This window comes from Dipodomys ordii, unplaced genomic scaffold, assembly GCF_000151885.1.
Source record: "Dipodomys ordii isolate 6190 unplaced genomic scaffold, Dord_2.0 Scaffold15, whole genome shotgun sequence".
NCBI classification, from domain to species: Eukaryota; Metazoa; Chordata; class Mammalia; order Rodentia; family Heteromyidae; genus Dipodomys; species Dipodomys ordii.
In genome coordinates, this window is record NW_012267231.1 from 2,782,481 (window position 1) to 2,807,693 (window position 25,213).

General features: G+C 56.6%; 1 protein-coding gene across 4 annotated transcripts in view; it reads left to right on the plus strand.

Annotated features, from left to right (window-relative positions):
- Positions 1-25,213, plus strand: part of Ntrk3 (neurotrophic tyrosine kinase, receptor, type 3) — a 228,257-nt gene that overhangs the window by 33,400 nt on the left and 169,644 nt on the right. For all 4 annotated transcript variants that reach the window (XM_013011981.1, XM_013011983.1, XM_013011982.1 and 1 more), the window contains exons 2-3: positions 2,053-2,127; positions 2,653-2,724. In XM_013011981.1, coding sequence (XP_012867435.1) covers positions 2,053-2,127; positions 2,653-2,724 — 147 coding nt within the window. The remainder of the gene's footprint in view (positions 1-2,052; positions 2,128-2,652; positions 2,725-25,213) is intronic.

Consider the following 25,213-nt stretch of genomic DNA (forward strand, 5'->3'; position numbering starts at 1 on the left):
CTGATGTCCCTTGCCTATGGGGGGGGATGCCATTTCCTGATTTAGCAAGACTTGTTCCCTACCCCCGGCCCCCGTGGAAACCGTTATTTTTATCTCGCAGGGGACTGGGCCTCCAGGGTTCATTCACTTCTCTGCTGCATCTCAACGTGGGTCTCAAGTTGGGGAGGGTTGGTGTGGAAGCGGGGGCGGGTGGGGAGCGCGAGAGATAAGGACACACGAAGTTCTCGGGTGCAGTGATGATGGACAGCTCCGCGGTCATCAAAGCCCCGTGAAGGGAATGCTAATGTGGGCTGGGAAAAGTGATTTCATCTGGGTAAACAATTTGATTGACAGCTGCTCGGTGGGAGGAGACCCGCCCAACCTGCCGCCGCCTCTCCCCCCCCCCCCCCCCCATGAATGGAACATGGTACAAGCGCTGAGATCTAGCTGGTAACCCGCATGGCCAGGCCCCAGCAAGCCACAAGGACTTAGCTGGCTCAGGTTGTCCTACCCCCGCCCTCCTGGGCTGCTTTGACATTTGAAGTGTGGCCAGGGTGGCTGGCTTGGTGGGGACCAGACCAAACAAACTGCCCCGCCGCCACGGAGCTCCCAGGGATAAGACTTGGGAGTTGGACTGGAAGCTAATGTGGCCACCTGGTCCACGGCCCTGGCAGATGCCAGCGTCTCTGGCTGCCCGGCTGGGGCTCCGGGAGAACGTGCTACCAAACAAGCTCTTGGCCTCTCTTGTCACCGCGTGGCTCCGTGACGCTTCCCAAGGCCTGGGTGGCCGCAGATGGCAGGGCGTGGTGGGGTAGGGCCGGGAGGAGCTGTCTGGGGCAGGCGGCGGTCACTCTTCTGGCCCTGAACAGCAGCTGGTTGAGCTGCTACCCCTCTGCCCTCGTCCTGAGACCTGGCGGACACAGGCCACGGTGAGACCCCTGGATCTGGGCAGGGCAGCAGGGTGAGGCCTTTTGCCGAGATCCTGTGGTGATTGTGGGTTGTCAGGGGAGTGTGGAAGGTCGCCTTTCCCACAGGGATAGAGCAGGGACGGTTCCTGGAAACCAGCAGTGGGATAATAGCTTTCCACCTGGGGACACCCAAAGGCAGTCAGTTTTGTCAGTCGCAAGCAAACAGCTAACAAGACGGTACCTGGGGCGATTCTCACGCTAACAGTGCTCTCGGTTTCTCTGCGTTGGGCCGGAGTTGCTGCACCAGGCCAGTTGGTCCTGGTTTGTGTCTGTCGATGATAAAGCTCTGGTTAACAGTGATTTATAGCTCTGATTACTAAATCGGAGAAGATGAATTTTATTACTTAATGAATGTGGCGTGCTTGCTAGGCACAAACCTCCTTAAATGCAGGTCTCTTGGGGGAGAGGGCAACAAAGAGATCTTCACAGGGGAAACCGCCCAGCAGGACTGGTCCTGTGTTTCCCAAACGAAAGCCAGAGAGGGGAAAGCACTCGCCTGGGGCTCACAGATGAAAACTGTGCACCCCACACCCTCTTCCAGGCACCGGATGCCTCCCTTGCCCGCCGAAGCCGTGGGTTTTCTTGAGCTCCGGGGTGGATGAATCCCTGGTCCCCTGAGTGGGGATGTGAGTCTCTGATCCCTTCTTTTAGGCTTTGCCTGCCCAAGGCCACGCCCACAGGCAAAACAGGCCCACGTGTCAAGCCACGCCCACACCACAAGCCACACCCTCGGCTCCCAAAACTATTAATATTTAAAGAGAAGAAGAGCTTGCCCTCAGGAAGTGCTAAGTGGAAATGGCGCAGGTGGAAAAGTGTTAGGAACGCGGAGCAGGGGGCCTGGGTTTTAAGTCTTTAGAGAAAGGAGTCTCTCAGGAGCTGGGTTGGGGTGGGGGGAGACACTAAATGCTGTACCCATGAGCCGGGTGACTGGATCCCACAAGCCTACTCCATTCTCCCAAGGAGACGCACCATGCAGAGGAGGGAAACTGAGGCTCCGAGGTATTGGCCGAGCTGGCGGGAGGCCGGCCCCAGGGTTTGGGTTCAGGAGTAGGGTAGAGGGTTGCTGTGGCTCCCGGAGACCTGACCCTTGCCTCTCCTCCCACAGACACATAGAGAACTGGCGGGGGCTGCACACACTGAACGCGGTGGACATGGAGCTGTACACAGGACTCCAGAAGCTGTGAGTGAGCCAGAGGGGGGGGGTGGGCCTGGCGGGGCAGGGGGGGGCATGGCGGGGTTGGGAGGGGCCTCCTTCAGAGCTTCCTCGCAGACACTGTGAGCTTGGTGTCTGCGCTCCCCCCTCCCATCTTGAGGCCTCTTTGGGGAGGGTGGGGCTATCTGAGGGGACCAAGAGAGGCCCTCGGATTGCACGTCACACCATCACACCCCCGATGCTGGGTTTCCAGCCAGGCCCTTCCTGGGTCTTGTGCTGACACCATGTTCCCCTCCCCAGTGCTAGTTTCCCTGCTACCTGCTTCCCCGGCACCCCTGGCTGTGGGCACATCCCCCCTCTTTGTCGCCCTCCTCCCCGGGAGGGAGGCCGGGAAGGCACAGGGCGCTGTGCAGCCTGCTGTCTCTGTAGGAGAAGCAGGCCCTGGCCTCACCCGCTGACCAGGAGGGGTGAGAGGGATGGCGGCTGGGATGTGGGGCACGGGCAGAGGCTCCCTTCTGTGAGCTCACCTGACCTTCTCTTCCCCCTGTCCAGGACCATCAAGAACTCGGGCCTCAGGAGCATCCAGCCCAGAGCCTTCGCCAAGAACCCCCACTTGCACTACATGTGAGTGGAGCTGCGCTGTGGGGGGCGGGCGGGCACGGGCCTGGCCGGGAAGCTTCCCACGCCGCACCCAGGCCTTCTTCCAGACCCAGCGCCCCCGGGCGACTTCAAAATGAGGCTTTCGATCTACTTCTCCCTTCTCCTTCCATCTCTCATCAGAAGGGAAAGTCTCTAGGACCAGGGCTGAGAGGAGATCATTTCTTCATCCCCTAAGCTAGGATGCTTTTCCTGAAGTCATGTGCAGTAAAAGGGAGTTCACCTTGGATGCTATGTAAGCACGGCCCTTCACACACCAGTAGGCCTGTAGGCCTGTGCGTTGAAGCGGGGATTGGAGGAGGAAGGCAGGCAAGACCGATGCTAGGTTCTCTGGAGAGACACTCAGAGAAGTGAGGGCACCTGTCTCAGGCCCCAGAGCTTTCTTTGGGACGCAGGGGTGGTTCTCCATGCCTCCCTCCTCCTCTCTCCCCTCCCTGCTATATCTCCTGGGTGGGGTGATTCTCCTGGGGATCGGCTAGACCTTGCGGGGATAGTCTTGTTCTCCCAGCCTCGTTATGTGTCCGTAGACCCCGGTGTTGGCTGGGAGGACTGGAGAGCAGGCGGGCGGGAGAGGAGGCAGGTAGAGAGGCATGGGAGAGTGCCCGACCCCCACATCCCTTTGATGTGGCTCAGTTTCCCCCCCCTCCGCCCCCAGGACAGTGGCCTCTTGAATGTCCAATGGTTGTGTTCCCAAAGAACAGAGACTCTACAGCACCCAACTGGGGTGAGGGGAAACGGGGCCAGGGAGTGGGGGACATACCTGTGGGGCCTGGACTTGGTTTTCACCATTGGAGAGTTCTGCGGGGGGTTGTCATTGGACGTGGGAAGGACAGCCAGGCGGGCTCGCAGCTGCTTATGGACAGGCAGAACTTCCGGGGGGAGCTGCCCGGAAGCGAAGTGTGGAAGCTGGCTTCTAACAGGGCCTGGAGGTTGGGGGAGGGGTGGCGGTGGTAGTTTCTCTTCTGGGGGTCCTAGCCAGACTCCGGAGCCACTGTGCCTTTCCCCAAGCACACACAGGACATAAATACTGGTTTAGGTGTCCGCCTCACTTTCTTCTTCCCCCACTTCCCAGAACCAGTGTGCTCCAGGGCCCCTGCTTGGCCTCCCCCTCCCTCTCCCCCCCCCACTGTGACCCTGTCTTACTCCCCCCCCCCATCTGCCTCCACGCTTGCCCCCTGTCCTGCTTTAGCCTCGGCGGTGACGGTCTCCTCCTGCGACTCCTTCTTCACGGCCGCAGCTGGGACCAGATGTTCCAGGTGTTTATTTTATTGGGGATTTGAGTTCCATTGTAAACGCCACCCCCCTCCATTCCCCAAGGGAAAAGGGCTTTTGACATCTGAGAAACCTCTCTCTTCCTAGTGAGTCCTCCTTAGGTCATGGAGCCACACGCCCACAGCAGGCCCTGTCGGGAGAGGGGGCGGCCGGGGACCGCGTGTCCCCTCCAAAGGGGCAGCCGGCGAGGGGTTCTGGTTGGCCGGAGCCATGCGGGGAGGGGGGTGGGACAGGGATGCCAGATTTGCTGTTTTTCTTTTCTTTTCTTTTTATTCCAAGAGTATCTGGGGAATCCAGTGACGAGCCAGAAATATGTTAAAGGCCAGCAGCTAAGAACAAAGCCCTTCGCCGGGCTGGGCTAAGCACCAGGCTCTGTGGGCCACTAGGGTGACCAGAGCGCCCGTTGGTGGGGTAGGGAAATCGGTGTGTGAGGGAAGCCAGCGCTTCTGCCTCAGGGCCCTGTGGGATCTCGTCTCCCCCTGCCCCTGGCTCTCGGGAGAGGGGTGAGGCTGCAGGGTGCACCCTGCTCCTGAGGTCCACAAGAGAGGTGCATTGTGGGCTATGTGTGTCTCAGGGGTTGTGTCTTTAGTTTGTCCTTGAGATCTCCAGAAGATCTCCTTCCCTCCGTACCCCCCCTTCTTTCGGGGTGATTTAGTCTCTGCTGGCGACTGTGAGGTTGGCCAGGCCTGGGAGCAGAGGGGCTGGTTTCCTCCGGCCCGATGGTTACCGGGGCGCCTGCCTGTGTCCTTGGCCCTTGTTCCCCTGGTCACATCTGCGGCTCTTTCTAAGGCACCTGCCGTGGTACTCGGGGGGGGGGATAATGTGAAGGCCCAGAAGCACGGGTCCTCACAGTCCATCCCCGGGCAGAGGGGCCCCAGGTCCCCAGGGCAGAGTCCGAGGCACGAGGCCCGCCCTCTGCCCACCCCTCCGGGTTTTGTTTATTAGCTCTTCTCATTGATGAAGCATGACCTCCCCCCTACCCCAATCCTGACTGAGTGAATTTCCTGGCGGCTTTGGGACATTTTTCTGCTGGCAAACAGGCCAGGTTTCGCTGCCGCTTCCTAGGACCTTCTATTTCTGTCTCCTAAATGCATTTACAAGTCTGCAGCCCAGCTGAGAAATCACGGGATGATCACTTACTCCAGCATTAACTGCTGAGCCCTGGCTTGGCGGCTGGTGAGCTCTCTCTCTCTCTCTGTCTTTCTCCCCCTTCTTCTTTTCTCTCTCCCCCTCCTTCCTTTCCTCCTCCTGGCCCCTATGGCTGAGAAATCCTTTCCCCCCCCTCTGCAGAATATTCTATTCTGACTGGTTGAGCTGTCCGCCCACAAGCTACCCCTACCATCAGTCAGTGTAATTCTTCCCCATGCCAGAAAAGTAACCAAAGATGACAGAGCCAAGTGGCTTGCTCTGGAGGAGGCTGTGGATGATGGCTTCTCTGGATGCTCCTTCCAGGTTTATGTGTGACGGTGTCCTCCTGACGGATCCGTTTTTCTTTATCATTGAACCAGATGAGTAAAAAAAAAAAAATCCAATACTGATGAATGTACTTCCAGAAAGTCCTTTTTGACAGACTCAGAGACCCTTGGCCTTTGTGTGTGGACTGAGGATCCTCAGAGATCATAAAGACTTCCCAGATAACCCGTGGCAATGGCTGTCCCGGGAGGTGGAGTGTGTGTGCATTGCCCGTGTCTGTTCTAGGCCCGTGGTTGAGAAGGACTGGATGCCAGGTGCCCAGCCAGCACTTTGCCAAGTGCCTAGCGAATGACGTTCAGGAACAGACAGCTGCTCATGCCGCCAGTAATCACGTCCGTGACGGGTGGGGGTAACAAGGCCACCACAGAGGAGGGACGGGGCGTCCCCGCTGGTCTCTGTCTGTCAATTTCCCGTGTCTTTCCTCCGTGACTGTGGAAGAATGAGCCCTGCTAGGCGCCCTGTCCCCCCCCCCCCCCATGGTCCCTCTTGCCGTAGGTTCCTTGCAGGCCCTCTGTAAATGCTGTTCGTGTCGTTGAAGCCCTCAACAATGGCCACTGACGGAGCTTCCAGCTCATTTCTGTAGGGGAGCCCCCGCCTCAAACCTCATGTCTTACACGAGCCCGCCCAGGGCTCCTAACCGCCCTGTGGGAAGCAGGGGCCTTCTTTATCCCCCACAGAGAGACTCTTCCCTGAGTAGCAAGGCTGGGCCTGGGCCCTCTGATTTCTCCTTACGAGGATCTTTCTACCAGACCTAAACAACACAAAACAAAGATGTTCTGAACATTTCTTCCGACACAGTGGCCTCCAGAGGGGAGGCTGCCATTGATTGGGAGCTTACTGTGTGTCAAGGAGTGGGCCTGGAACTTCTGCAAATGTGGGCTCGGCTCAAGCCTCCACGCTGCTTTAGCAGCTTCAGTGAGGCCGCCTCGTTACCCATGTTCTAGACAAAGAACACGGGGCCTCAGAAGTCATGCATCTCCAACCCTCAGCCGGTAAGGTGGAGGAATGGTCAGCCCCCATCTCCCCCAACTCTGGAGTTCATGTTACATCCTAGGAGTATTTCTCTCTCTTTCCTTCACAGTGAAGAACTTCTTAGTGGAGGGATTGTGGGTGTGGGTGTGTATGTGGGGTGTCTTTAAATTTTTATTAGAGAGCTGTTATGTTTTTTTTTTTCCCCTGGAGATTCAGCAACCATCCATCCTCAGACAGCTCAGCTTGAGAAAGCCATGTTTGGTTTCTTTTCCTATTTAGGTCAAATCCTATCACAACAGTTACATTACAAACCGAATGTCTTTATTATAAAAGATCTCTTCGCATTAGCCCGTGGCCTACTTATTTCCAAGAATATTTAATGTAAGATTCCAGCAAGCCGAAAGAATTTATTTAATCCCTTCGAGTTGTTGTTGGTGGTGGTGGAGACATGGCTTGCGTTCAGTTCGCTTGCTCTTTTCTGAAAGACTCGATGTCAGCCGGAGCCACTCCTGGCTCTGGTGTAAGCAAACACGCATGGAGCGTCGGCAGGGCAGGCCAGCCGGTGGCTGCCAGGTACGGGGGCCTGGTCAGGTGGAGAATGTTCTGATTCGGGTAGGATCCTGTCCAGCCTGTTAGGTTGCCAAGGTGAGAAAGTCAGCAATGCCAAGTGGGTAGAAGAGGAAATGTCAGCGTCCCCAGCCTTCTGGGACACTGGGTGAGCAGCTCACCCAGTAGAGAGGATGATAGCTGGGCGAGATGAGCTTGGTTTATTATGAGCTGTCAATCACTAAACACCCTTTCTCTCCAAATAACGGCTGCGTTGGGTCCCGAGATGATGTCTAGATAGTACATCAGTAAATACTGACCTTTCTCCCTGATCCTCACCGTTGCATTCACGACTCAGGGGGACGGGTGGTCTCTGTTCGTCTCTGTACTATATGGGGGCAGTGGCCACCAGAGAAACACATGGGCTCTGAGGAAAGAAAGTCCTGGGTTCAAGTCCTGGGTTTCTGTACCCTGCTGGTTGATCTCCGGCAAGCTACTGAGTGCCCGTGGATTTTGGAGGGAATGTAAGAGTTCCACTTCTTGGGTTTGTTGTGAGCCTTATTTAAGACGGTGCTTGCAAACGCCCCGTGACGTGGCGCCTTATGAGAGACTGCAGGTGGCTTCTCTGGCCTCCACATTCCTAGGATCATCGACAGCTCTCAGTGTCGATTCCTTCCCCCTTCCCCTTTACGGTCACGTCCCAATATGATGTTATTACCACCGTCATCGTTTTGGGTCTAGATTCCGCAAATAAGCAGAATCATGCCGTACGTAGCTTTTATGTAGCTTTTGGGGCTTGGCTGATCCAGCTCTACCTCATGAGCTCCATTTTCTGCCCATCTTCATGCAAATGAACGCAAAGTGACGCGCTGTGGTATGCATACATATCTACGTGAAATATAGAGCCTACTTCGTATTTATATTAATGCATAATATATGTACATATTGTATATGTATTTATATTCACACACGCATATACAGATGTATGAAATGAAACCCAGAAGGTACAACTATCAGTCGTGCAGAATGGTTACCATAGCCCGAAGTGTGATGCAAGCATGTGCGATGCAGGCCACACAGATCCCTGAGCTTTTATACCTTAGACCACTCTGCCTGCCCCAAACGCAGAGTCTGAACTGTTGCCGCTCCCTAAACCTCATCCCTGATTTGGCTGGTTCTTCAGGCCGTTCAGAGTGTGTGCTTCTTGAACTGTGTAGCTTGAGTTTTAATTCTGGCTCTGTTGGTAGACCCAGTGGAACATCGACCCATCTGTCTTACCTATTCCTGTCGTGACCCCTTCACGGGAAAGCGGGAGTAGTCGACTTGTTTCAGAGATGCAGTGGAGAATCGTGGACCCATCATAAGAGCCGCTGTGATTTTTTTAGGCGGTAGTATGTCAGTCACCTTGGTATGCCAGTGAGTCATAGAAAGTACACATTAAGAGCCTTCCAGCCGAGCCTGGTGGCTCATGCTTATAATCACAGCACTGGAGAGGCTGAGGTGGGAGGGTTACAAGTTCCTGGCTGCAGAATGAGACTTGGTCTCAAACACTGAAACAGAAATATTTTTTAACTCTTTCAGATGCCATAAATCGCATTACACCACGTTCTCTCACACAGAATGTAGTGTACAGTTCTCACTGTGACTAAGAGAAATATACCAGGGGGTTTTCCTTGGGACGTGAACCTGTTCTACTATTCTAAAGCTGGTCACTGAAAGTGGGTGAACGCCCCCCCGCCCCCAACCTTGCGTAGCCGCTGGGTGGAAGCGGTCCCAGGCTCTGTGTGGGGGCCTTTGGGTCTCTCCCCCTCTGCCCTGCGTGTTCCGACCGAAGCTGCCTCGTTAGCCCGTGTCTTTCTGGGAAGATGACGTCAGCCATGCCACGGCTGACCTGTGGGCGTGTAGAGGGATCGAGAAGCGAGCTTTCGTTGTGGTTGGAAAGCAGAGCGAAGCATCGAGAGGGAAGGTCCTGTAGGCCTAGCTACCTGAGGGATGCAGGTGAGAAGATCACCGTTGAGAGGCCAACCCAGACCTAAGAGCTCCCCCCCCACCCCCGCCCCCACATCGCAGTGGGGTGGGGGCTGGGCAGACACAGTGCTCACCTGTCACCCCCGGGGGCACGAGGAAACACAGGTAGGAGGCATAAAAGCAAGGCACTCCTTAGAAAATGGCCCATGCCAATAATAAGAATAATAATAAAAAGGGCTGGGTGCCCATGGCTCTGCCCATTGTAATCCTAGACACTCAGGAGGCCAAGATCTGAAGATTGTGGTTCGAAGCTACCCTGGGCAGAAAAGTCCCCGTGAGCCTCTTATTTCCAGTTATCACTCAAAAAAATAATAATACAGGGCTGGGAAGGTGGCTCAGTGGTAGAGCGCTTGCCTTGCATGCCTGAGGCCCTGGGTTCGATTCCTCAACACCACATAAGAAAAAAGCTGGACGTGGTACTGTGGCTCAAGTGGTAGAGCGCTAGCCTTGAGCTGAAGAACTGAGAGATAGCGCCCAGGCCCAGAGTTCAGGCCCCATGACAGGACCAAAAAAAAAAAAAAATACAGAAGTGGTGCTGTGGGTCAAAGTGGTAGAGCGCTGATATTTAGCAAAATAGCTCAGTGGCAGCACCCAGGCTCCGAGTTCAAGCCCCACAACTGACCAAAACAAACAAAAAAAATAAAAAAAAGCAAGCACAAGACCGGAGGCCTGGCTCTCTTAGCAGAGCACCTGTCTTGCGAGTTTGAGCCCCGAGTTCATTCCTTAGTAACCACCCAAACACGCGAGCAAGCACCCGGAGGAGAAGAAACGCCTGGACTGACCCTGGCTGCGTTCTGGGGGCTCTATCTGCCTGTCCTTGCTCTCTTACCCGAGAGAGGGTCTCTGCATGCCCGGGAGAGGGATGCTGTTTCTGGGATTGCTTTGCCGCTCCGCGAGCTTAAATGCACCTGTGAGTCAGTGGCGATCAAGTGAGTTTTCTGCAGAGGCTGGTGCCCATGGGGTGTTTCACCACTGGCCGACAGTGGCTCGGGCCTTGGGGGATGAGGAGGCCGTGCCAGGGTGGCTGGAAGTTCCTGGGGCCGCGGGTTAGGGAGGAGCTGGGAGGCCGCTGGCCGCGGGGAGGAGGCGGCGGACGGTGGGGCCCTGGCTCCGGAGGGGTGTGGGCAGTCCACTCAGGGTACAGCGGGCGCTTTCACGGCCGTGTTCCACGCAGACTTCCTCGGGGTGGCGGTGGTAGGCCCTTGCTCGCGTGGTTCCAGGCCATCGATCCCGGCCATCGGGTAAACGCCGGGAGAATTGTCACGAGAATGGGATTTGGAAATGGAGCCATCTGTCAGCGGAATAGGTTTGTCACAGATGTAATGATTTGGAAAGCCCGGTGTCTGAGCTAGCCGGGTGGTGGCCAGGAGAGAAGATGCTGACCTTTGCACCCACGTGTGTGTGTGTGTGTGTGTGTGTGTGTGTGTGTGTGGTTCCTGCGGGTGACCATGCCTTGAAGATCCCTTCGGTTCCTCCCCTCCATTGTGCTCTGGTCCACTGGCCGCCCCGCCCCCCATAGTCCCTGTTCTCTACCTGTAAAATGAAGGCAGCGCTTACACATGGCCCAGTCCCGACCTTCTGAGCAAATGGTTTTGTTTCATTTTTGTATCGCAGAACGCAGCCAGCCGCAGGTTTTCCAACAGCATTTCTCAGCCTCCACACATTAGGTCCGCCTGGTCCGAAGACAGTTAATTCCCAGTCCGCTGACACCATCAGTGGACCCGGCAATGGCCTCTCCGGAGGCCGCCGGCTGGAATGATCCTTGTTCCCGAGGGAGGCAGAAGTCACACTTCCTCGAGGGAGGTTTCTTCTCTTTCTCTTCCCATCCATTTGTATCTCTCCTCAGGAGTCCTGGGATCCTGGATCGCGCACATCCGTCCTTGATCGTTTCTGTTAGTCTGGTAGCTACCATTTGGTACCGTGCAGGGGAGGGCCGGCGTGTGGGGAGCTCATGGCCCTCCCCCCTCCCCCCTCCCCGGGTTCCCTTCAGAATCCGCCACCTTCTAGATTTCAAAGGTCTCGATTTCCTAGGGTTTGCTGGCTATGAACTTTCAATCTTCTTCTAACCTTGCCAACTTTTAATGCTTAAAACCTCACTGTAACGCTGAGCAAGCGTTGCGGCCCGTGGCCTGTGCATTTCCTAGCCTTCTAGATTCCACTCTTGATTTTCGCCAGTGGATTTTATGTTTTTATTCCTCTCTCCCCGCCAAGGCTCCCCGGCTCCCCCATTTGCCCACACCTGCTTTGTCCGTTTTTCTTGTTCAGGACGGATTGTGACGATGAATTGGGTTCCTTCTGGAGGACCCGGGGTGCGGCGGGGGCAGGGAGTTTGTCATTAATTTCTGTCCTCTTCCTTCCTTAGCAAGCCAAGCAGTCTTGAATCTCTTTCTCTTGGGTTTCTCCCTTTCTTCCTGGGTTAAACCCTCGGCAGGATGAAGTTCTGATCTTTTTAGGTGGCCTTGAGGTGAGCCGGCCATCCCAGTTTCTGTGGGTCTGAGGAACACAGAGTCATGCATGCACTCTTTGGCTAGCCTCATTTCTGGCTGCCAGTGGTGGTCTCTCCAAGTGTACCCCGAAACTGTCACAGAATTTAGTGTCTCAGGCCTCTGGGGATCCCTCTCTCCCACATACAAGTGTCCCCAGGGCTTGGGCTCTGGCACTCTGTCTCTGTCTCTCTTTTGGTGTCTCTAGAGTTGTCTCTGTCTCTGTCTCCCGCTTTCTCTCTCTCGGTGTCTCCAGAGCTGTCTCTGGCCACCTCATCTTACCTTTGTTTGCCACATAGCCTGCAGGGAGGTTACTCAGGCCTTTTAATCACATCCTCTTTGATGTGGACTTGATGCTCTTTGGATATGAACCAGACTCCCTGCCTCAGTTTACCAGGTGCATGGAAGGTCCAGGCAGAGTCCCGGGTGACAGGACATGGTGGGAGAGTGGGGCCAGCTGGGGACCACCCGCACCTTCTCTGGTGTCCTCTGCCTCTGCCACACTGCTTCTTAATATCCAGCCCCCCCCCCCGCCTGCCAGCCAACCCTCCCTCCCTCTCTCCCTCCCTCAGGACCTTTGCTCCTGCTGCTTCTGCAGATCAAGGGTTCCATCCAGTTCCGACTGGCCTTAGCAAGGGTCTGTGTGTCTCCGGGTTTCGGCTGGAGGTCAGCCGGGTACGTGTCCCCGCCGCCCCCCCCCCCGTGTGTGTCCAGTGAGCCCAGCAGGGCTCTCTCACCACATTCCAGGTCTCTTTCTCTGTAACCTGGGGACTTCTGCCGACACTGGGAATGGCGATGTTTGCAAAGAGCAACCGTGTGGCTCCCTGTTTATTGTGCAGAAAAGAAAACAAATTAAGCCCTTGTAATTATACAGTCAGGCATGTTCTTAAATAAAGCTTAAGCAGTCAGAACTCCAGTTAGAATATTAATAATTGCATTCCGCAGCCCCGATCTCCAGCAGCTTTGTCTCCCTCTCTCTCTTCTTCCCTGGTCCCCTGGTTGTTCTTATCTCCTCCCCCCCCTTCTCCCTCGTGGGTGCAGATCTTGTGCTTGGCCCACAGCCATCCCCGGGAAAACCCGTCCGGTGGTTGCTAGGCAGCCTACAACACCCACACCGGACGTTCAGAGATGGAGGACTGTGTGTAGGGAGTGACTTAGTCAGACGGGGCTGGTCCCGCGCTCCTAGATCCTGAGAAGTGGAGGAAGCTGCGTGAACACTGGAGCCGCCCAGTTCCCGGTGTGACTCCTGGCGTGACTCCTGGCTGTGGCCAGGTCATGTAATCCCTAGGCTAGTGGTGAAACCCTTCTGGGCCCAGGCTGGCTCAGCAGCTCAGAGACCTGGCACTTAGAACCTCCCTTTCTTTTCTCTAGTTCTAGATCATACCATGTACCAGAACTTCAGGGAGTTTCTTAGCCATTGTTCTGTGCTCTCTCTTTCTCTCTCTCTCTCTGGATCTCGAGCTTGACAATGATTGGGGTGTGACCTACATGTCCAGCCCTTTTTGCTCTGCATTATCTCTCAGATATGGCCTTAGATTTTGTTCCTCCTACCTGTGCCTCCTTGGGGGCTGGGATTACAGTAATGAGCCATCCTGGCTGGCTTGTTTGTTGGCTAGGTCCTTACTAGCTTTGCTTTTGGATCTGCACTAGCCTCAAACTATGATCCTTCCACATACCTCCTAAGTATCTGAGATTAGAGGCCCGAGCCTCCGTGTCTAGTTCGGACTCTCTTTGGTTAAACCCACGGGGTCCCTGGCAGGTCTCCCTGGGCAGCCGTACAGTGTGAGTGAGCGCGTTCATCTGGGGCCTGGGCATCCTTTCTGAGCGTCTCCCTCTTCTAAACGACGCCCAGGTCCTTCAGCAGTACACGGTGGTCGTCGGCACTGGGATGTTTCCTAAACCACATCGGGAAGGCAACGCCTCATTTCTTTCTCAGCTGCCTCCCCCTCTCACTGGTGAGGGATCGGAGGGATTGCTGAGAGTCAGGTGGTAAAACATAGTGCCGCGTGAACTGCGACCCAGGTCTCACGGTCCAAACTCGGATCTTTCTGCTACCCAGGGCCAGTCCCTAAGCCATCCCCAATACCTGGAGACCCGCGCCTGCTGCCTATATCTAGAAGATTTCAACACTTCACCGTGGGGGAGCTGTGCCCTCGTGCTCTCTGTGGGACCTAGAAAACCTATCTGATAGCTCTATTGGTGACATGGTAGTGGGGTCCCTGACGGCGCGTAATTAGGAAGTAGCTATCGAGCAGGACCAGAACGGTCTGGCTCCAATGTGACTTTGTAGGTAGTGCAGGGCAGGGCCAGGAAGGCACTCCGTGGGAGGTGGGGGGGAAGAAAGCGGAGGGAGCTGGGATGTTCAGTCTGGTCAGGAAGGCAGAGTCAGCTTTCCTGAGCTCTTGATGTCTGAAAGATGTGTTATCATCCGCTGCTCATCGTACCAAGTAGACAGGTTCCTAGATTTGGGTGGATTCTGGGGGGAGGAGTCAGGAAGGTCACAGGATGCAAACTTGAAAGACCAATGGATGTGCTCACATGGGTGAGCAAGCCAAGAAGGGAAGAAAGAGGAAATCTGAGTCATGTCCCGCTCCATGCCAGGGCTCTCCCGCCCGCAGAGTAGCCCCTCTCTGTCCCGTGTCACACACCAGCTTCCCATGGCCACGCCCCCGCCGCAATGAATTGCTCTCTGTGGATGTCCACTCTGGAACTCACGTTCTTTCCCTTGTAACAGAGGCACAGGCCTCCCTTCACCTCTGTAAGCGTGATCAGGAGCCTGGCAGTCATGAAGAGAACATTTGAAGACCCATCTTCCTCCCTCTGTCCCTCCCTCCCTCCCTCCCTCCCTCCCTCCCTCCCTCCCTCCCTCCCTCCTTTCCTCTCTCCCTCTTTCCCTTCCTTCCTTCTTTCCTTCTCTCCCTCTCTCCCTCCCTCCCCTCCCCCTCCCTCCCCTCCCTCCCCCTCCCTCCTTCTGGGGGTGATGGGGTGACACTATTACTGTTCTTTGCTTTCCTACCTCTCCGATTTTATGTGCACCTCTTGGGATTCAGCACCATGGCCAGAGCCCAGGGAGCCTTCCTGTCCGTCCTGGGGACCTGTAGGCTGTGGATGAACCACCGACCCCAGGAGAAGCCCCCCAGGCCCTGTCCTCCCCTGAGCCTCTCTTCCAGCATGGCCGTGCACGCTGCTGGCTGGCCAGCCTGTGTCCATCACTGCACATGCACAGGGCTAGGGGCGTGCGGGGCGGGGCGGGCGGGCGGCCAGCTCTGTGTGTCGGCCCGCCTGGCTGTGGACGTCCAGTCCCTCCCCACCCAGGCCCTGTCCAGAGTGGACCCGGATGGTGGTTTAGGATTGGGGCTGCCCTGGGTGGAGGAACTGTCTAGTGCTCGGGATGCTAAAGGGCTGTGAGCTGGAATGGGGTTTGTTTTTATCTCCCAGGACCAAGCCTGGCCTGTTCCTAGTGGATGGGTCCTGTGGGTGGGGTGAGTGGACCTGGGGGAGCTAAACTAGGGGAGCGCAGGGCAGGGCTGGCTGAGCGGCCTCGCTGTGGTTTGCCTTTTGCGATGACTTGCTCCCTTCAGTCTTGGAAGGTTTTCCCGAAAGGGGGTCCCCATCCGGAGATGGGGGTGACTTCTGACTCAGGGGCCCCACTGTTCCTGGGGGAGTGGGAAGAAAGGAGGAGCCAAGGCTGGACGTGGCGGATCGCATTTTGCGGGACGCTCAGGGTGCAGACTCGGGGACAGACTCCATGCAGTCATGGGCAGCTTCGCGACCTTGAACTTCACTACCTGACCTCTAAGCTGGGAATTCCTTATCTGTCACAGGCCAACGCTCCTCAGAATCACAGGGCCATCAGCCCTTCCCGGGGAGAGCCGGCGGGGTGATCTGCAGGCCGGTGGGTAGCGCCAGCCCCCAACAGGCGCTCATTATTTTGATGTCTTAGGAAATTATTTCTGGATCCCAATTTTCTTCAGTTTACTCACATGATTATTGGTAATAACTATGGCAAAGTCCCCACAGCAAGGAAAACGAACAGAGAGTTATTTAATTGTCTGCACTTGGCGTTCAAAGCTCAAGGTTTTACACGAAGTCAAGGTCAGCCATAGCCGCGCTGGTGTTGGAGAGAATCAAGCTCAGTGTGGGAGCTCAGGGAGGAGAGCGTTTGCTGCAAGGCTAGGAGTTCAGAACTGGGCGGGGGTGGGGGGGAGCGGGGAAGAGAGGGAAAGAGAAAGGCAGGAAGCAAGAAGGAAGAAGAAAGGAAGAAAAAGAGCAAAAGGAAGAGAGAAAGAAAAAGAGAAGCAAGCAAGGAAGAGAAAGAAAGGAAGAGAGAAAGGAGAAGAATCATTTGAGCTGGGTACCTCGGTCAGTGAAGAGCCGGGGACGTACCTGCGTGCTTTTATCTAACACTGGCTGTGACCCCGGGGTGAGTCTCCTTCCTTGTGCGTTGCATGAAGAACTCTACGGAAGCAGAAATGCAGCTCAGCCCCTGCCCAGGCCCTTGACTCGTGCACTTTTCCTTTCTCTTTCCTCCCTCTCCTTGTCTCTATAGGACTCAGTGTCTATTTACTTTCAAGCCTGGGGAAAGGTGAAGAGGCGGCTTCTCCGGAGCGGGAGCGAAGGCACACATGGGAGGAGATGAGGGTTCTTACCTGGTCTCTTCCCTTAAGCCAACGGGGTCACCACGGGGGAGAGAGAGGACTGCTTTCCTCCAAACGTTTTGCAGAATTGGGTGACAGAGGCCAAAAGACTGTGCTGGCTCTCTCTAAATTATACAAAGCCCCGGTGTAACGACATTGTTTGGTGAATAAATTAAAACCCTGAGTCATAAGGCCACTCACAGGGAGGGAACAGAGAAGTGTAATTAAGAGGGGAGAGGAGAGGTTTGCAGCTCACGCTGGGCGTGGAACAGGGAAGGGGCAGGGTGAGCGGCCAGGGCCTGGGGGGTGGCGGGGGGGGGGAAGCCCAGGGCCACAGCTCCAACCAGGGGCCAGGGCTGGCACCTGCTGGCAGGGAGAAGGGATACACAGCTTTTGGAGGAAGGGCAGGGGTCAGATCTGTAGCTGCTGGGGGTGAGCAGGGATGGGAGAGTTAGGGGAGGAACGGGGTGGGGGTAGCGAGGGGTGAGGTCAGGGGCACCCGCTGGGTTTTTGTGGAGTGTCCGATCATTTTCCAGAGCTTGTGGAATTCACGGGTGGTCTTTCTCCAACACCCTCTGACCCATCCATTCTCCAGATTAGGATTAGGATTAGCAGGGCACGGGCGCCTGCTGGGCGTGGATGGGGAGCTTTGTAGGACCAGCAAGTGGTATGTGTGTGTGTGTGTGTTGGGGAGGAGTTAAGATTCTGGGGAAAATTCAGATTCTGAACCGGAAGTCATCCTTTTTTTCCAGACAAGATCCCACCGCTGGGTTTTCCCGGAACCAGTGGACAAACTGGTGCAAAGCCAGTCCCCAGTCCTTGCAATTCAAGCCTGAGAGAGTGACCCCATGAGTGACCCAGTCAGTGGCCCTGTATGCTGATACTAAGTGATAATCAATCAGTTTGGGGAATTTGGTGAACCAGCATCGGGCAGGGTGTCTAGTTAATGTCCAGAACCCGGCACACGCACGGGGTCATGTCATGTGTTGTCTGAACCAGGACCCTTTGGAGAGTGACAGGGAAACAGCTTGGCCAGGATTCCGGAATAATGGTGGACTGGACCGTTTGGGTAGACCGGGCCGTATGGACAGCTGTTGTCGGCATTTAATTGAATGGGTGAATCGGGCGCCCTTGTAGCTCTTGGGAGAAGAGTAGAGGGGGTACCACTTCTGTGTATGCTTGGCTCACTGGGCAGGATGAACACCTACCGTGTACCCGGGGACATTACCAGGCCTTGGGGCTCATGTAGGGAGAGAAAAGCTGGCTGTCTGTTGTTAGGGAGCTTTGTCTAGACCCTTGGGATGGGACAAGCACCTAGCTAAAGGGCTGAACAGAGCTCTCCGGGCACATGGGTGTGGAGGTGGTGCTCAGGAGGGAGGGCGTATCAGGGAGTCACAGGAGGGGCTGAAGAAGTTTCTGGATATTCTGGAAGGAGCCAGAATACCCAGGAAGGCTGCCTAGGATCAAAGGGCTCATTCTAAGTCAACTCAGAAAGACATTCCTAGAACGTGAGGGCTAGAAGGTTGAGTAAGAAGGACCTTTAACTCCCGAGATCCTACAGACTGCTTCTTTGTAGATAGATCAGATGGGAGAATGGGGGAGGGGGATGGGAGTCGGGGTTGGGGGGGGGAGGGCAGTGTCTTTTGGGTGTGGACCCTAGTGGGGGCACAAGAAGAGAAGATTCCAGATCCTCACTTGAACCAATGATACGGCTGCCTCTCACTCTTCAGCAGCTTTTTTGGGGGGAGAGGGGTTTGAACTCAGGGCCTGGCCACTGTCCCTGAGCCTCTCTGTGCTCAAGACTAGTTCTCTACCACTTGAGCCACAGCACCACTTCCAGCTTTTGCTGTGTAGTTTACTGGAGATAGGAGTCTCACAGACTTTTCTGCCAGGGCTGGCTTTGAACTGTTGATCCTCCGATCTCGGCCTCCTGAGTGGCTGGGATGGCACACGTAGGCCGTTGGTGCCTGGCGTAGCGTTTTGTGAATTGGTCTTGATCAACAGAGCAACCGCCCTACTTACTACTGGTCATGGTAGCTGCGTGTCGAGGCGGGCGACCCGTGGCTCTCTTCCATCTTCCTGGGAATCTTAGCATGGGGAGGAAGAGGCTGGGTGGGAGCTGGGGAAAAAAATGAAGCTAGAAGCCAGAGGAGAGGAGGAGGAAGAGGAGGAGGAAGAGGAGGAATCTGGGCTTAGTTAAGACCCATCTGCCTTCCCATCCAGGGTTTTTGAATGCAATATGAGAAATGTTCCTCATTATTTTCCTTGGATGAGTTTGCTATCCTGATGATATTAATTATTCTTAAAGGTCAACAGCGCTCTTTCCAATCCCCTTCTGTTCTATCGTGTAATCAGTTAATTAATTGGGAACCATTTAGCAGTGTCTGTCGGGCGTGCGCTCCTTGTCTGGTGTGAGTTTTCTTTGTGTGTGTGTGTGTGGCTCTTGTGGCAGTGGTTCCTGTTTCTCCCTCTCCTTTCCCCCCACCCCATCCCCAAGGATTTGGGAACTTGGGGGAGTCCCTCCCCCTCCCTTCCTCCCACAGGGCTAAATAACGCCCGTCCTGCCTTCTCAGTTGGCTGAGAATCCAACTTGTCTATGCATCCTTGCTGGCAGTAGTACTCTCCTGAGATGGGCTGGGGCTGGGGGGGAGGGGAGGAAGGAGGGGACATGTGACTGATCTGATTCTCAACGCCCAATGTGGTGGAGGTTCGACGTCTCCGCTTCAGAGAGATGGGTACCACTCCGCACGGCGCCACGAGGCACCCATATTATCCCAAAGCAGCTTAACCCGGATGGAACCTTCTGGAAGCCTTAGATCCTGGTTTGTTAACCACTGGGGCTGTCCTGATGGCGTCTGACTCAAGACTCCTTGCTCCCGGGCACCGCAGGGCTCATGGCCGCGGCCAGTGTCTGGGGAAAGAGCGGCCGCCGCTCAGCCTGGTCCACCCCTTCTTGCCCTGGGTTCTATTTTGCTGCGTGCTTGGGAGGGGAGAGCCCTCAGATCCGGAGCGAGGCCCGACGGTCGCTGGCAGGTATAGGGGGCCCCAGGGTGTGTGTGTGGGGGAGATCATTCCCGGCTTTCCTGCAGCCACGCTCCAGGACAGGACACCATGGCCGAAGCTGGTCCCTGCCCGCCTAGCGGCCCCCCCCCCCCACGGTAGCTGTCCAACCGTCTCTGGCTCTGAGCAGCAGTGGACCGGGGCCGTGTGCATCCTTTTAGGCTGTTCCACGGGGCTCCTAGGCTCTAGTTGGAAGCGAGGTGGACAGGGCCCAGCTGTGGCGTTTGAAATGAGGGAGCTGGCTGGGAAGCCCCAAGGGCAGGAGGCCCGGGAGGCTCTGGTTCCAAGGTCTCAGCCATCCTGGGGCGGCTGTGCGGGGAGCCTGCCCTGTCTGCCCCTCCGCGAGCCCTTCGACTTGCTGGCTGCTTCTGCTCCAGCCATCTAGGACGTCAAACCAGGCCGGGCCAAGGTCTCCGCTCCTTGGCATCCTCTCTGGGCCTCGAAGGAGCCTCTCCTGGGGCGGCCACGGCCCAAGGCTCCTCAGTAGGCTTGCAGTGCGCACCTGTCTCCTCCCTCCCCCGGCCAGCAGCGGCCTCTCGGCGTGGGTCAGGTCCGAGGGCCTGTCCTCCCCGCGTCCTCCTTACGCTCTCGTCGGGCGAAACGTGAGTGCGTCTCCCCGGCCACGTCAGCCTCGTGGCTGACACGCAGGGTCTTCTTCTGCACACCGAGCTCTGTGCCCTTGTGGGTGGCCTGGCCGTGCCCAGAGAGCCCTCAGAATAGCCTCAAACAATCTGGTGCCAGGCAGGCCCAAAGCTGTCTGCATGGCCCGGTGGTGGTGGTGGCCTTGGTGATGCCCGTCCGCCCAGATGCAGGTTGAGGGCGGGGGTCCCAGGGCTCTGCCCGGCGTCTGCAGGTGGGCTGTGGTGGATGGGGGGGGCATTGAGCAGCACCTCCCGCCCCCACCCCTGCTATCTTATTAAAACGGGTTTTCCGTATTGCTTCTGGAACTATTTCAGGGGTGTAATGGCAGGTGAGTGTCCTGCTCGCCTCCTGGACCCTGGTTTTGGTTTATTGCTTGGGCTTCCGCACCAACTGGAAATGGGCCTTTCAGCCCAGGGAGGCCGCCCTCCGCCTAGGACCCACCACGCTTCCCCAGCAGCTTCTCAAGGGGGGGGGGCGTCGTACCTACCCCTTCCCATACCCCAGTTCTGTTGAAAAGCGCCCGCCTGGAAGGGCGTGGGGGCTCAGGCCTGTAATCCTAGCGCCGAGAGCGCCGAGGTAGCTCCAACTAGGGATCAGAAGCTCAAGGAAGGCCAGGGCTACACAGCGAGACCCCATCTCCAAAAATAAGGTGCGCGTCGAGACCAGCTTCATCTGTAAATAGTTTTGGCTTCCCTGCCGACGCCGAAGTGGGCTGGGCTAGTTTCCCATTCGAGCCCTCGGTTAGTGACGCCAGACAGCACGGATTTGTTGTCTCATGCACCTGTAGGTTAGCGGGTTACTAACGGGTCTCCATGGTTGCTCTGGGACCCCTCTTCTAGCTACAGATCCAGTGACGACGTGCCATCACTCCGGCTCCTCCCCCCTCCCCCGCCGTCTGCTTTGCTACCCCAAGGGCCTGGGCGGTCACATGGGGGCCGCAGAATCACTCAGGATAATTTCGTCTTGACCACGGCCCATACCCTTCATCCCCTTGGCCGAGTCTCCTGTGTTGGGATATGAACCTGTTCACAGATCCCGGGGATTTTTTTTGAGGAGGGGGGAGACTACTGCTATGCCAAGAATCTGGCCATAAACTCCACACGTACCACCAGCTCTGGGGTGGCCGGGGGTCCCGATCAAGGTGACACACTTCGAGAGGTGGATCCTTCCTTGTGGTGAAGGGGGTACCTCTGCACCCAGCAAGCCTGTTTCATGTTCTTGGATGCCGTCTTTTTTTTCAAGCATGGGGATGTCTTCCCCCCCCCCCCCCCCCCCCCCTGCACCTGTGAACGCACTGTGGACTCAGATTCCCAGGAAATCACCCTGGGAACTCCCGGCCAGGCCCCGCCCTGGGGCTGTGGGAAAGCTGCCTCCCAGCCTCCCGATCTAAGGTCACCACGCCACTCACGTCACTCACTCGAGATCTGATTAGAGAAAGCATTTTGGCTTCATTAAAGTTCATTAAATGAGCCATCCAGAGTAATTTAGCTGAATAAAAATGGCTCAAATGGCTTTAACCCCACCCCGCCCCCTTTTACAGCAATTTAATTGAGGAGAAAGCAAATGTATCGATGATGTAGAAAAGAAGTTCTTGGCCTTCAGGAGGACGGTTGGGCGGCAGCCCCTGTGTCCTGGTCAGGCGTGTGGCGTCTCCTGGGAGCTGGCAGATGGCCCGGTGATAGTCCTGGGCAAACAGGGTGCTCGGCCTTTCCCTTCTCCCTTCCCTCTGTCCCTCCCTCCTTCATTCCTTCCTACTTCCCCTCTCTCCCTCCCTCCCTTTCTCTTCCCTCCTTCTGTCCTCTCTTTCTGTCCCTCTATACTTCCCTCCCTCTCTTCCTCCTTCCCTCCTCCTTTTCTTCCTGTATTCCTCTCTACCCTCATTTCTCCTCTCCTCTTCTCTTCCTCCCTTTCATTCCTTTACCTTATTTCTTACTTCCTCTCTCTTCCCTTCCTCCCTGTCTCTCCTTCCCTCTCTTCTTCCCTTCCTTTTTTCTGTCTCTCCCTTCCTTCTCTTTCTCTTTCCTTCCCTCCCCTTTTCCCTGTCTCTCCTTCCTTCCCTTCCTTTTCTCTATCTCCCCTTTCCTCTCTCTCTCTCTCTCCTTCCCTTCCTCTCTTCCTTTTCCTCTCTGTGGCTCTCCTTTCTTCCCTTCCTCCCTCTGTCCCTCTGTTTCATTCAGGGAGGTGAGGGCTGTCCAGTTAGGGCGCTCCCATTTGTGGAATGGGATTATGTTCCTTCTAAAAGAAGCGGAGGAGAGCCCCTACCCTGGCGGTGCCCCGTGAGGTTAGCCGTCAGCCGGAGCGGCCGGCCGGTGTGAGACCCGGGCTGCCGGCCCCTGGATCTCAAGGCTTCCCAGAAGGCCCAGAAATAGATCTCTTTTCCAGAAGCCATGTCCAATAGGACATTGGATTACAGCATCCAGAACGGATTAAGATAAAGCAGGGAGTGATCTCTTGTGGGATGGAGCAGCTAGAGGAGGAGACGTGGGATCTTCAGGAAGGCTGCCATTGGTGGAAGGGAGATAAGATTTGCATTAAGGTGATTCCAGCCGCTGGACCTGCAGCCTGTGGGCGCGGAGGTTCTCAGTGAGCCTGAGTGGGTGGGCGTGGGAACCTCAGGAGGCATGACCTCCAGAACCCACTGCAGCCAGGGGTCTCCTGCCGGAAGAGCCGCCCAGCACCGGCCTCCGCTCGCGGCCCCTGATAACGTAGTGTGTTTAGGGCCCAGTAAGAATGCAGCTGTCCGGGTTCTCTGGGCGGCTTGATCCACGGGTCCATCGAGCTGTCCTTGTGGCAGGACGGCAGGGGTCCTAGGGCCCTGGGGCAGGTGACCTTCCCGGAGAGCCCTTCTGGAGCTGGGTGCCTTCCCCAGAGAGTACCGAGACGGCTTTCCCCAGGGAGGAGGAGAGTAACCCGGACGGGGTCTATGCAGGACTGGCTGTCTCCCCCCTTGTCAATCTCAGGGCCTAGAGCTTGTCCTCAGGGGTGGCGTCAGGCTCCTGGCGCCCAGAGCACCCAGTGCTATCATCATCATCATCATCCTCATCATCCTCATCACCGTCATCATCACCGTCACTTATCACCAGGCCCCAGAGCCTGGCTGTCAGAGAGCCAGTTGTGCAAGGCCAAATGAATGGCGTTGTCTGGCAATCTCAGATGAGACACAGAGGGCAGGGTGTGTGTGTGGAGGGGGTGGGGGGCAGCATCGTGGAGCTTGGTCTGGGGAAAGTGTTTGATGCATCGTCTCGTCAAACCTTTGCTCCCCAGATGGATGCCTCGGTCAGGCGGCTTGGACGCAGGCCCCTGACTCAGGTGGAAGGCCGGGGTGGGTAATCACAGATCAGAAGGAGGGCGTGGGGGGGGGTGGCTCAGAGGCAGGGTGGCTCTTAATTAAACTCTGGTCTGATGAGCGAGGGGTTAGCCTTGTTGATAACCAATAATCGGTGATGGAGGAGCACAGGTGAGGCAGCAGCTGGATGGAAAGCCCAGGCAGCGAGCTCTGGCTGGGCGGGAAGGCCTGTGGCAGCCCCCAGGCACAGGGACCCTGGACCTACGCAGCACGGGGACCCCGGGGACCCCACCCCGGAGCGCGTCTTAAGCGTGGGGACTGAGGGCCTGAACGCCGTCGTTGCTGTCTTTGAACAGAGAGCTGGACGCTCCCCAGAGACCTTCCTCCTCTTGGTGTGGGTCCTGGAGGTGGGCAGGAGACAGAGTTTCAGACAGCCCTGCCCACCTCCCCTTCACCCAGTATCCCCGGTCCCTCCCTCCCCCACTTTCTTGTCATCGGGAGGAGACGATGCTACTTCTTATTCTTTATTTGCCCACAATGCCTGTTATTTTCTCTCTTTCAGAATCCAATTTTCTCTTGACATTTCTGCCTGATGTAGCAAGGCGTGACCTTTTGGAGAGGGCACTGCTGGCCCCCAGCTCTGGGCTGGGGTTCCTCACAGCCCTCCCGGCTGCCCCTCCCTCCGAGGAACAAGGCTGCCTCCCCGCCCCTGGTCCACCCCTGCCTCCCGCATCGCCAGCCCCACCAGCTGCTCCCCCAGGACCCAGGGAGCCTGGGAGCTGCGAGCCCCTGGGGGGCTGGGCTGTGGGTTTTGTTCCTGGGAGCACTGGTGCGGGCTCCGGGACTAAAGGCAGAGGCTGTGGGGTGGTCTCTGGAATCTCTCGAGGATCTCTGTCCCTCTCTAGAGGAGGGATAGAGGGAGCGAGGGAGGGAAGGAGATCTATCTGGATCTGAGCACCTTAGAGATTTATTGACAAACCTTCCCTACAGGCCAACAGCAGGAGAGACTCAGAGCATGCTACTGACGCCTGCCATTGTCTACCCCAAGTTCTGAGCTCCCAGGCTTAGTATGGTCACTAGGTAGGGACAGTAGCCCTGAGATAGGTGTGTGTGTGTGTGTGTGTGTGTGTGAGTGTGTGTGTGTGTATATGTGTGTGTGTGTGTGTGTGTGTGTTTCCCCATCTGGTCCTGGGGCTTGACCTCAGGTTCTGAGCCTCTTTGTGCTCAAGGCTAACACTCTTACCACTTGAGCCACAGCACCATCCGCCTTTTTTTGAGGAGTTTATCGGAGATGAGTCTCGTGGATTTCCCGGCCCTGGGCTGGCTTCGAATCGCCGCGATCCTTAGGTCTCGGCCTCCTGAGTAGCTGACATTGCAGGCGCGACTTGATTTCCTCCCGCTTCACCCCCTCCACGCAGATCCGCTGCCGTGGGGAGTGTGGCCAAGATTCTGTCCTTCTGTGGCCCCCCTGTGGCTCGTCTTCTGTCCCTTCTCCCCCTCCCGTGGGTGGGGGAAGGCCGGGGTTCACAGGGATAATCCCGACAGTCTTCTGGGACCCGCTCCCTGGCCAGCCTGTGCTGTCATCCGGGACATCTCGGGAGAGGTGGGGCCCTCCTGGGAAGACAGAAGTAACCCTGGGAACCGTGCACCCGGGCTTCCCTTCCCTTCCTTTCGCTCTTCACCCTCCATCGTGGAGTTGCTTTCCTGACAGCCATCCAGGGCTCTCAGAGACCGGCCTAGGCTCAGGCCGGCTGAGAGAGCCCAGCCGGCCCTGCCCTGGGGTTGTTCTCATGCCTGAATATCTGTTCTTATGGGGACTGAGTACACGCTCAACCCAGCGGCGTCCGTCTGGCAAGCGAATGGCTCCCTCACTTTTGCCATCTTCCTGGCTTGGTGTTCTGGAGGAGGAAGCTCACAGCCTTGCTGTGGCACCTGGCAGATTTCCCTGTCCCGTCCGTGATGGTGGCCCCACCCCCAACGCTTACCCTGAACTCGGCTCCTTGGAAAGACAAGAAGCATCTTAAGTGGTCTGCCAACTTCATTTTTTTTTTTTTTTT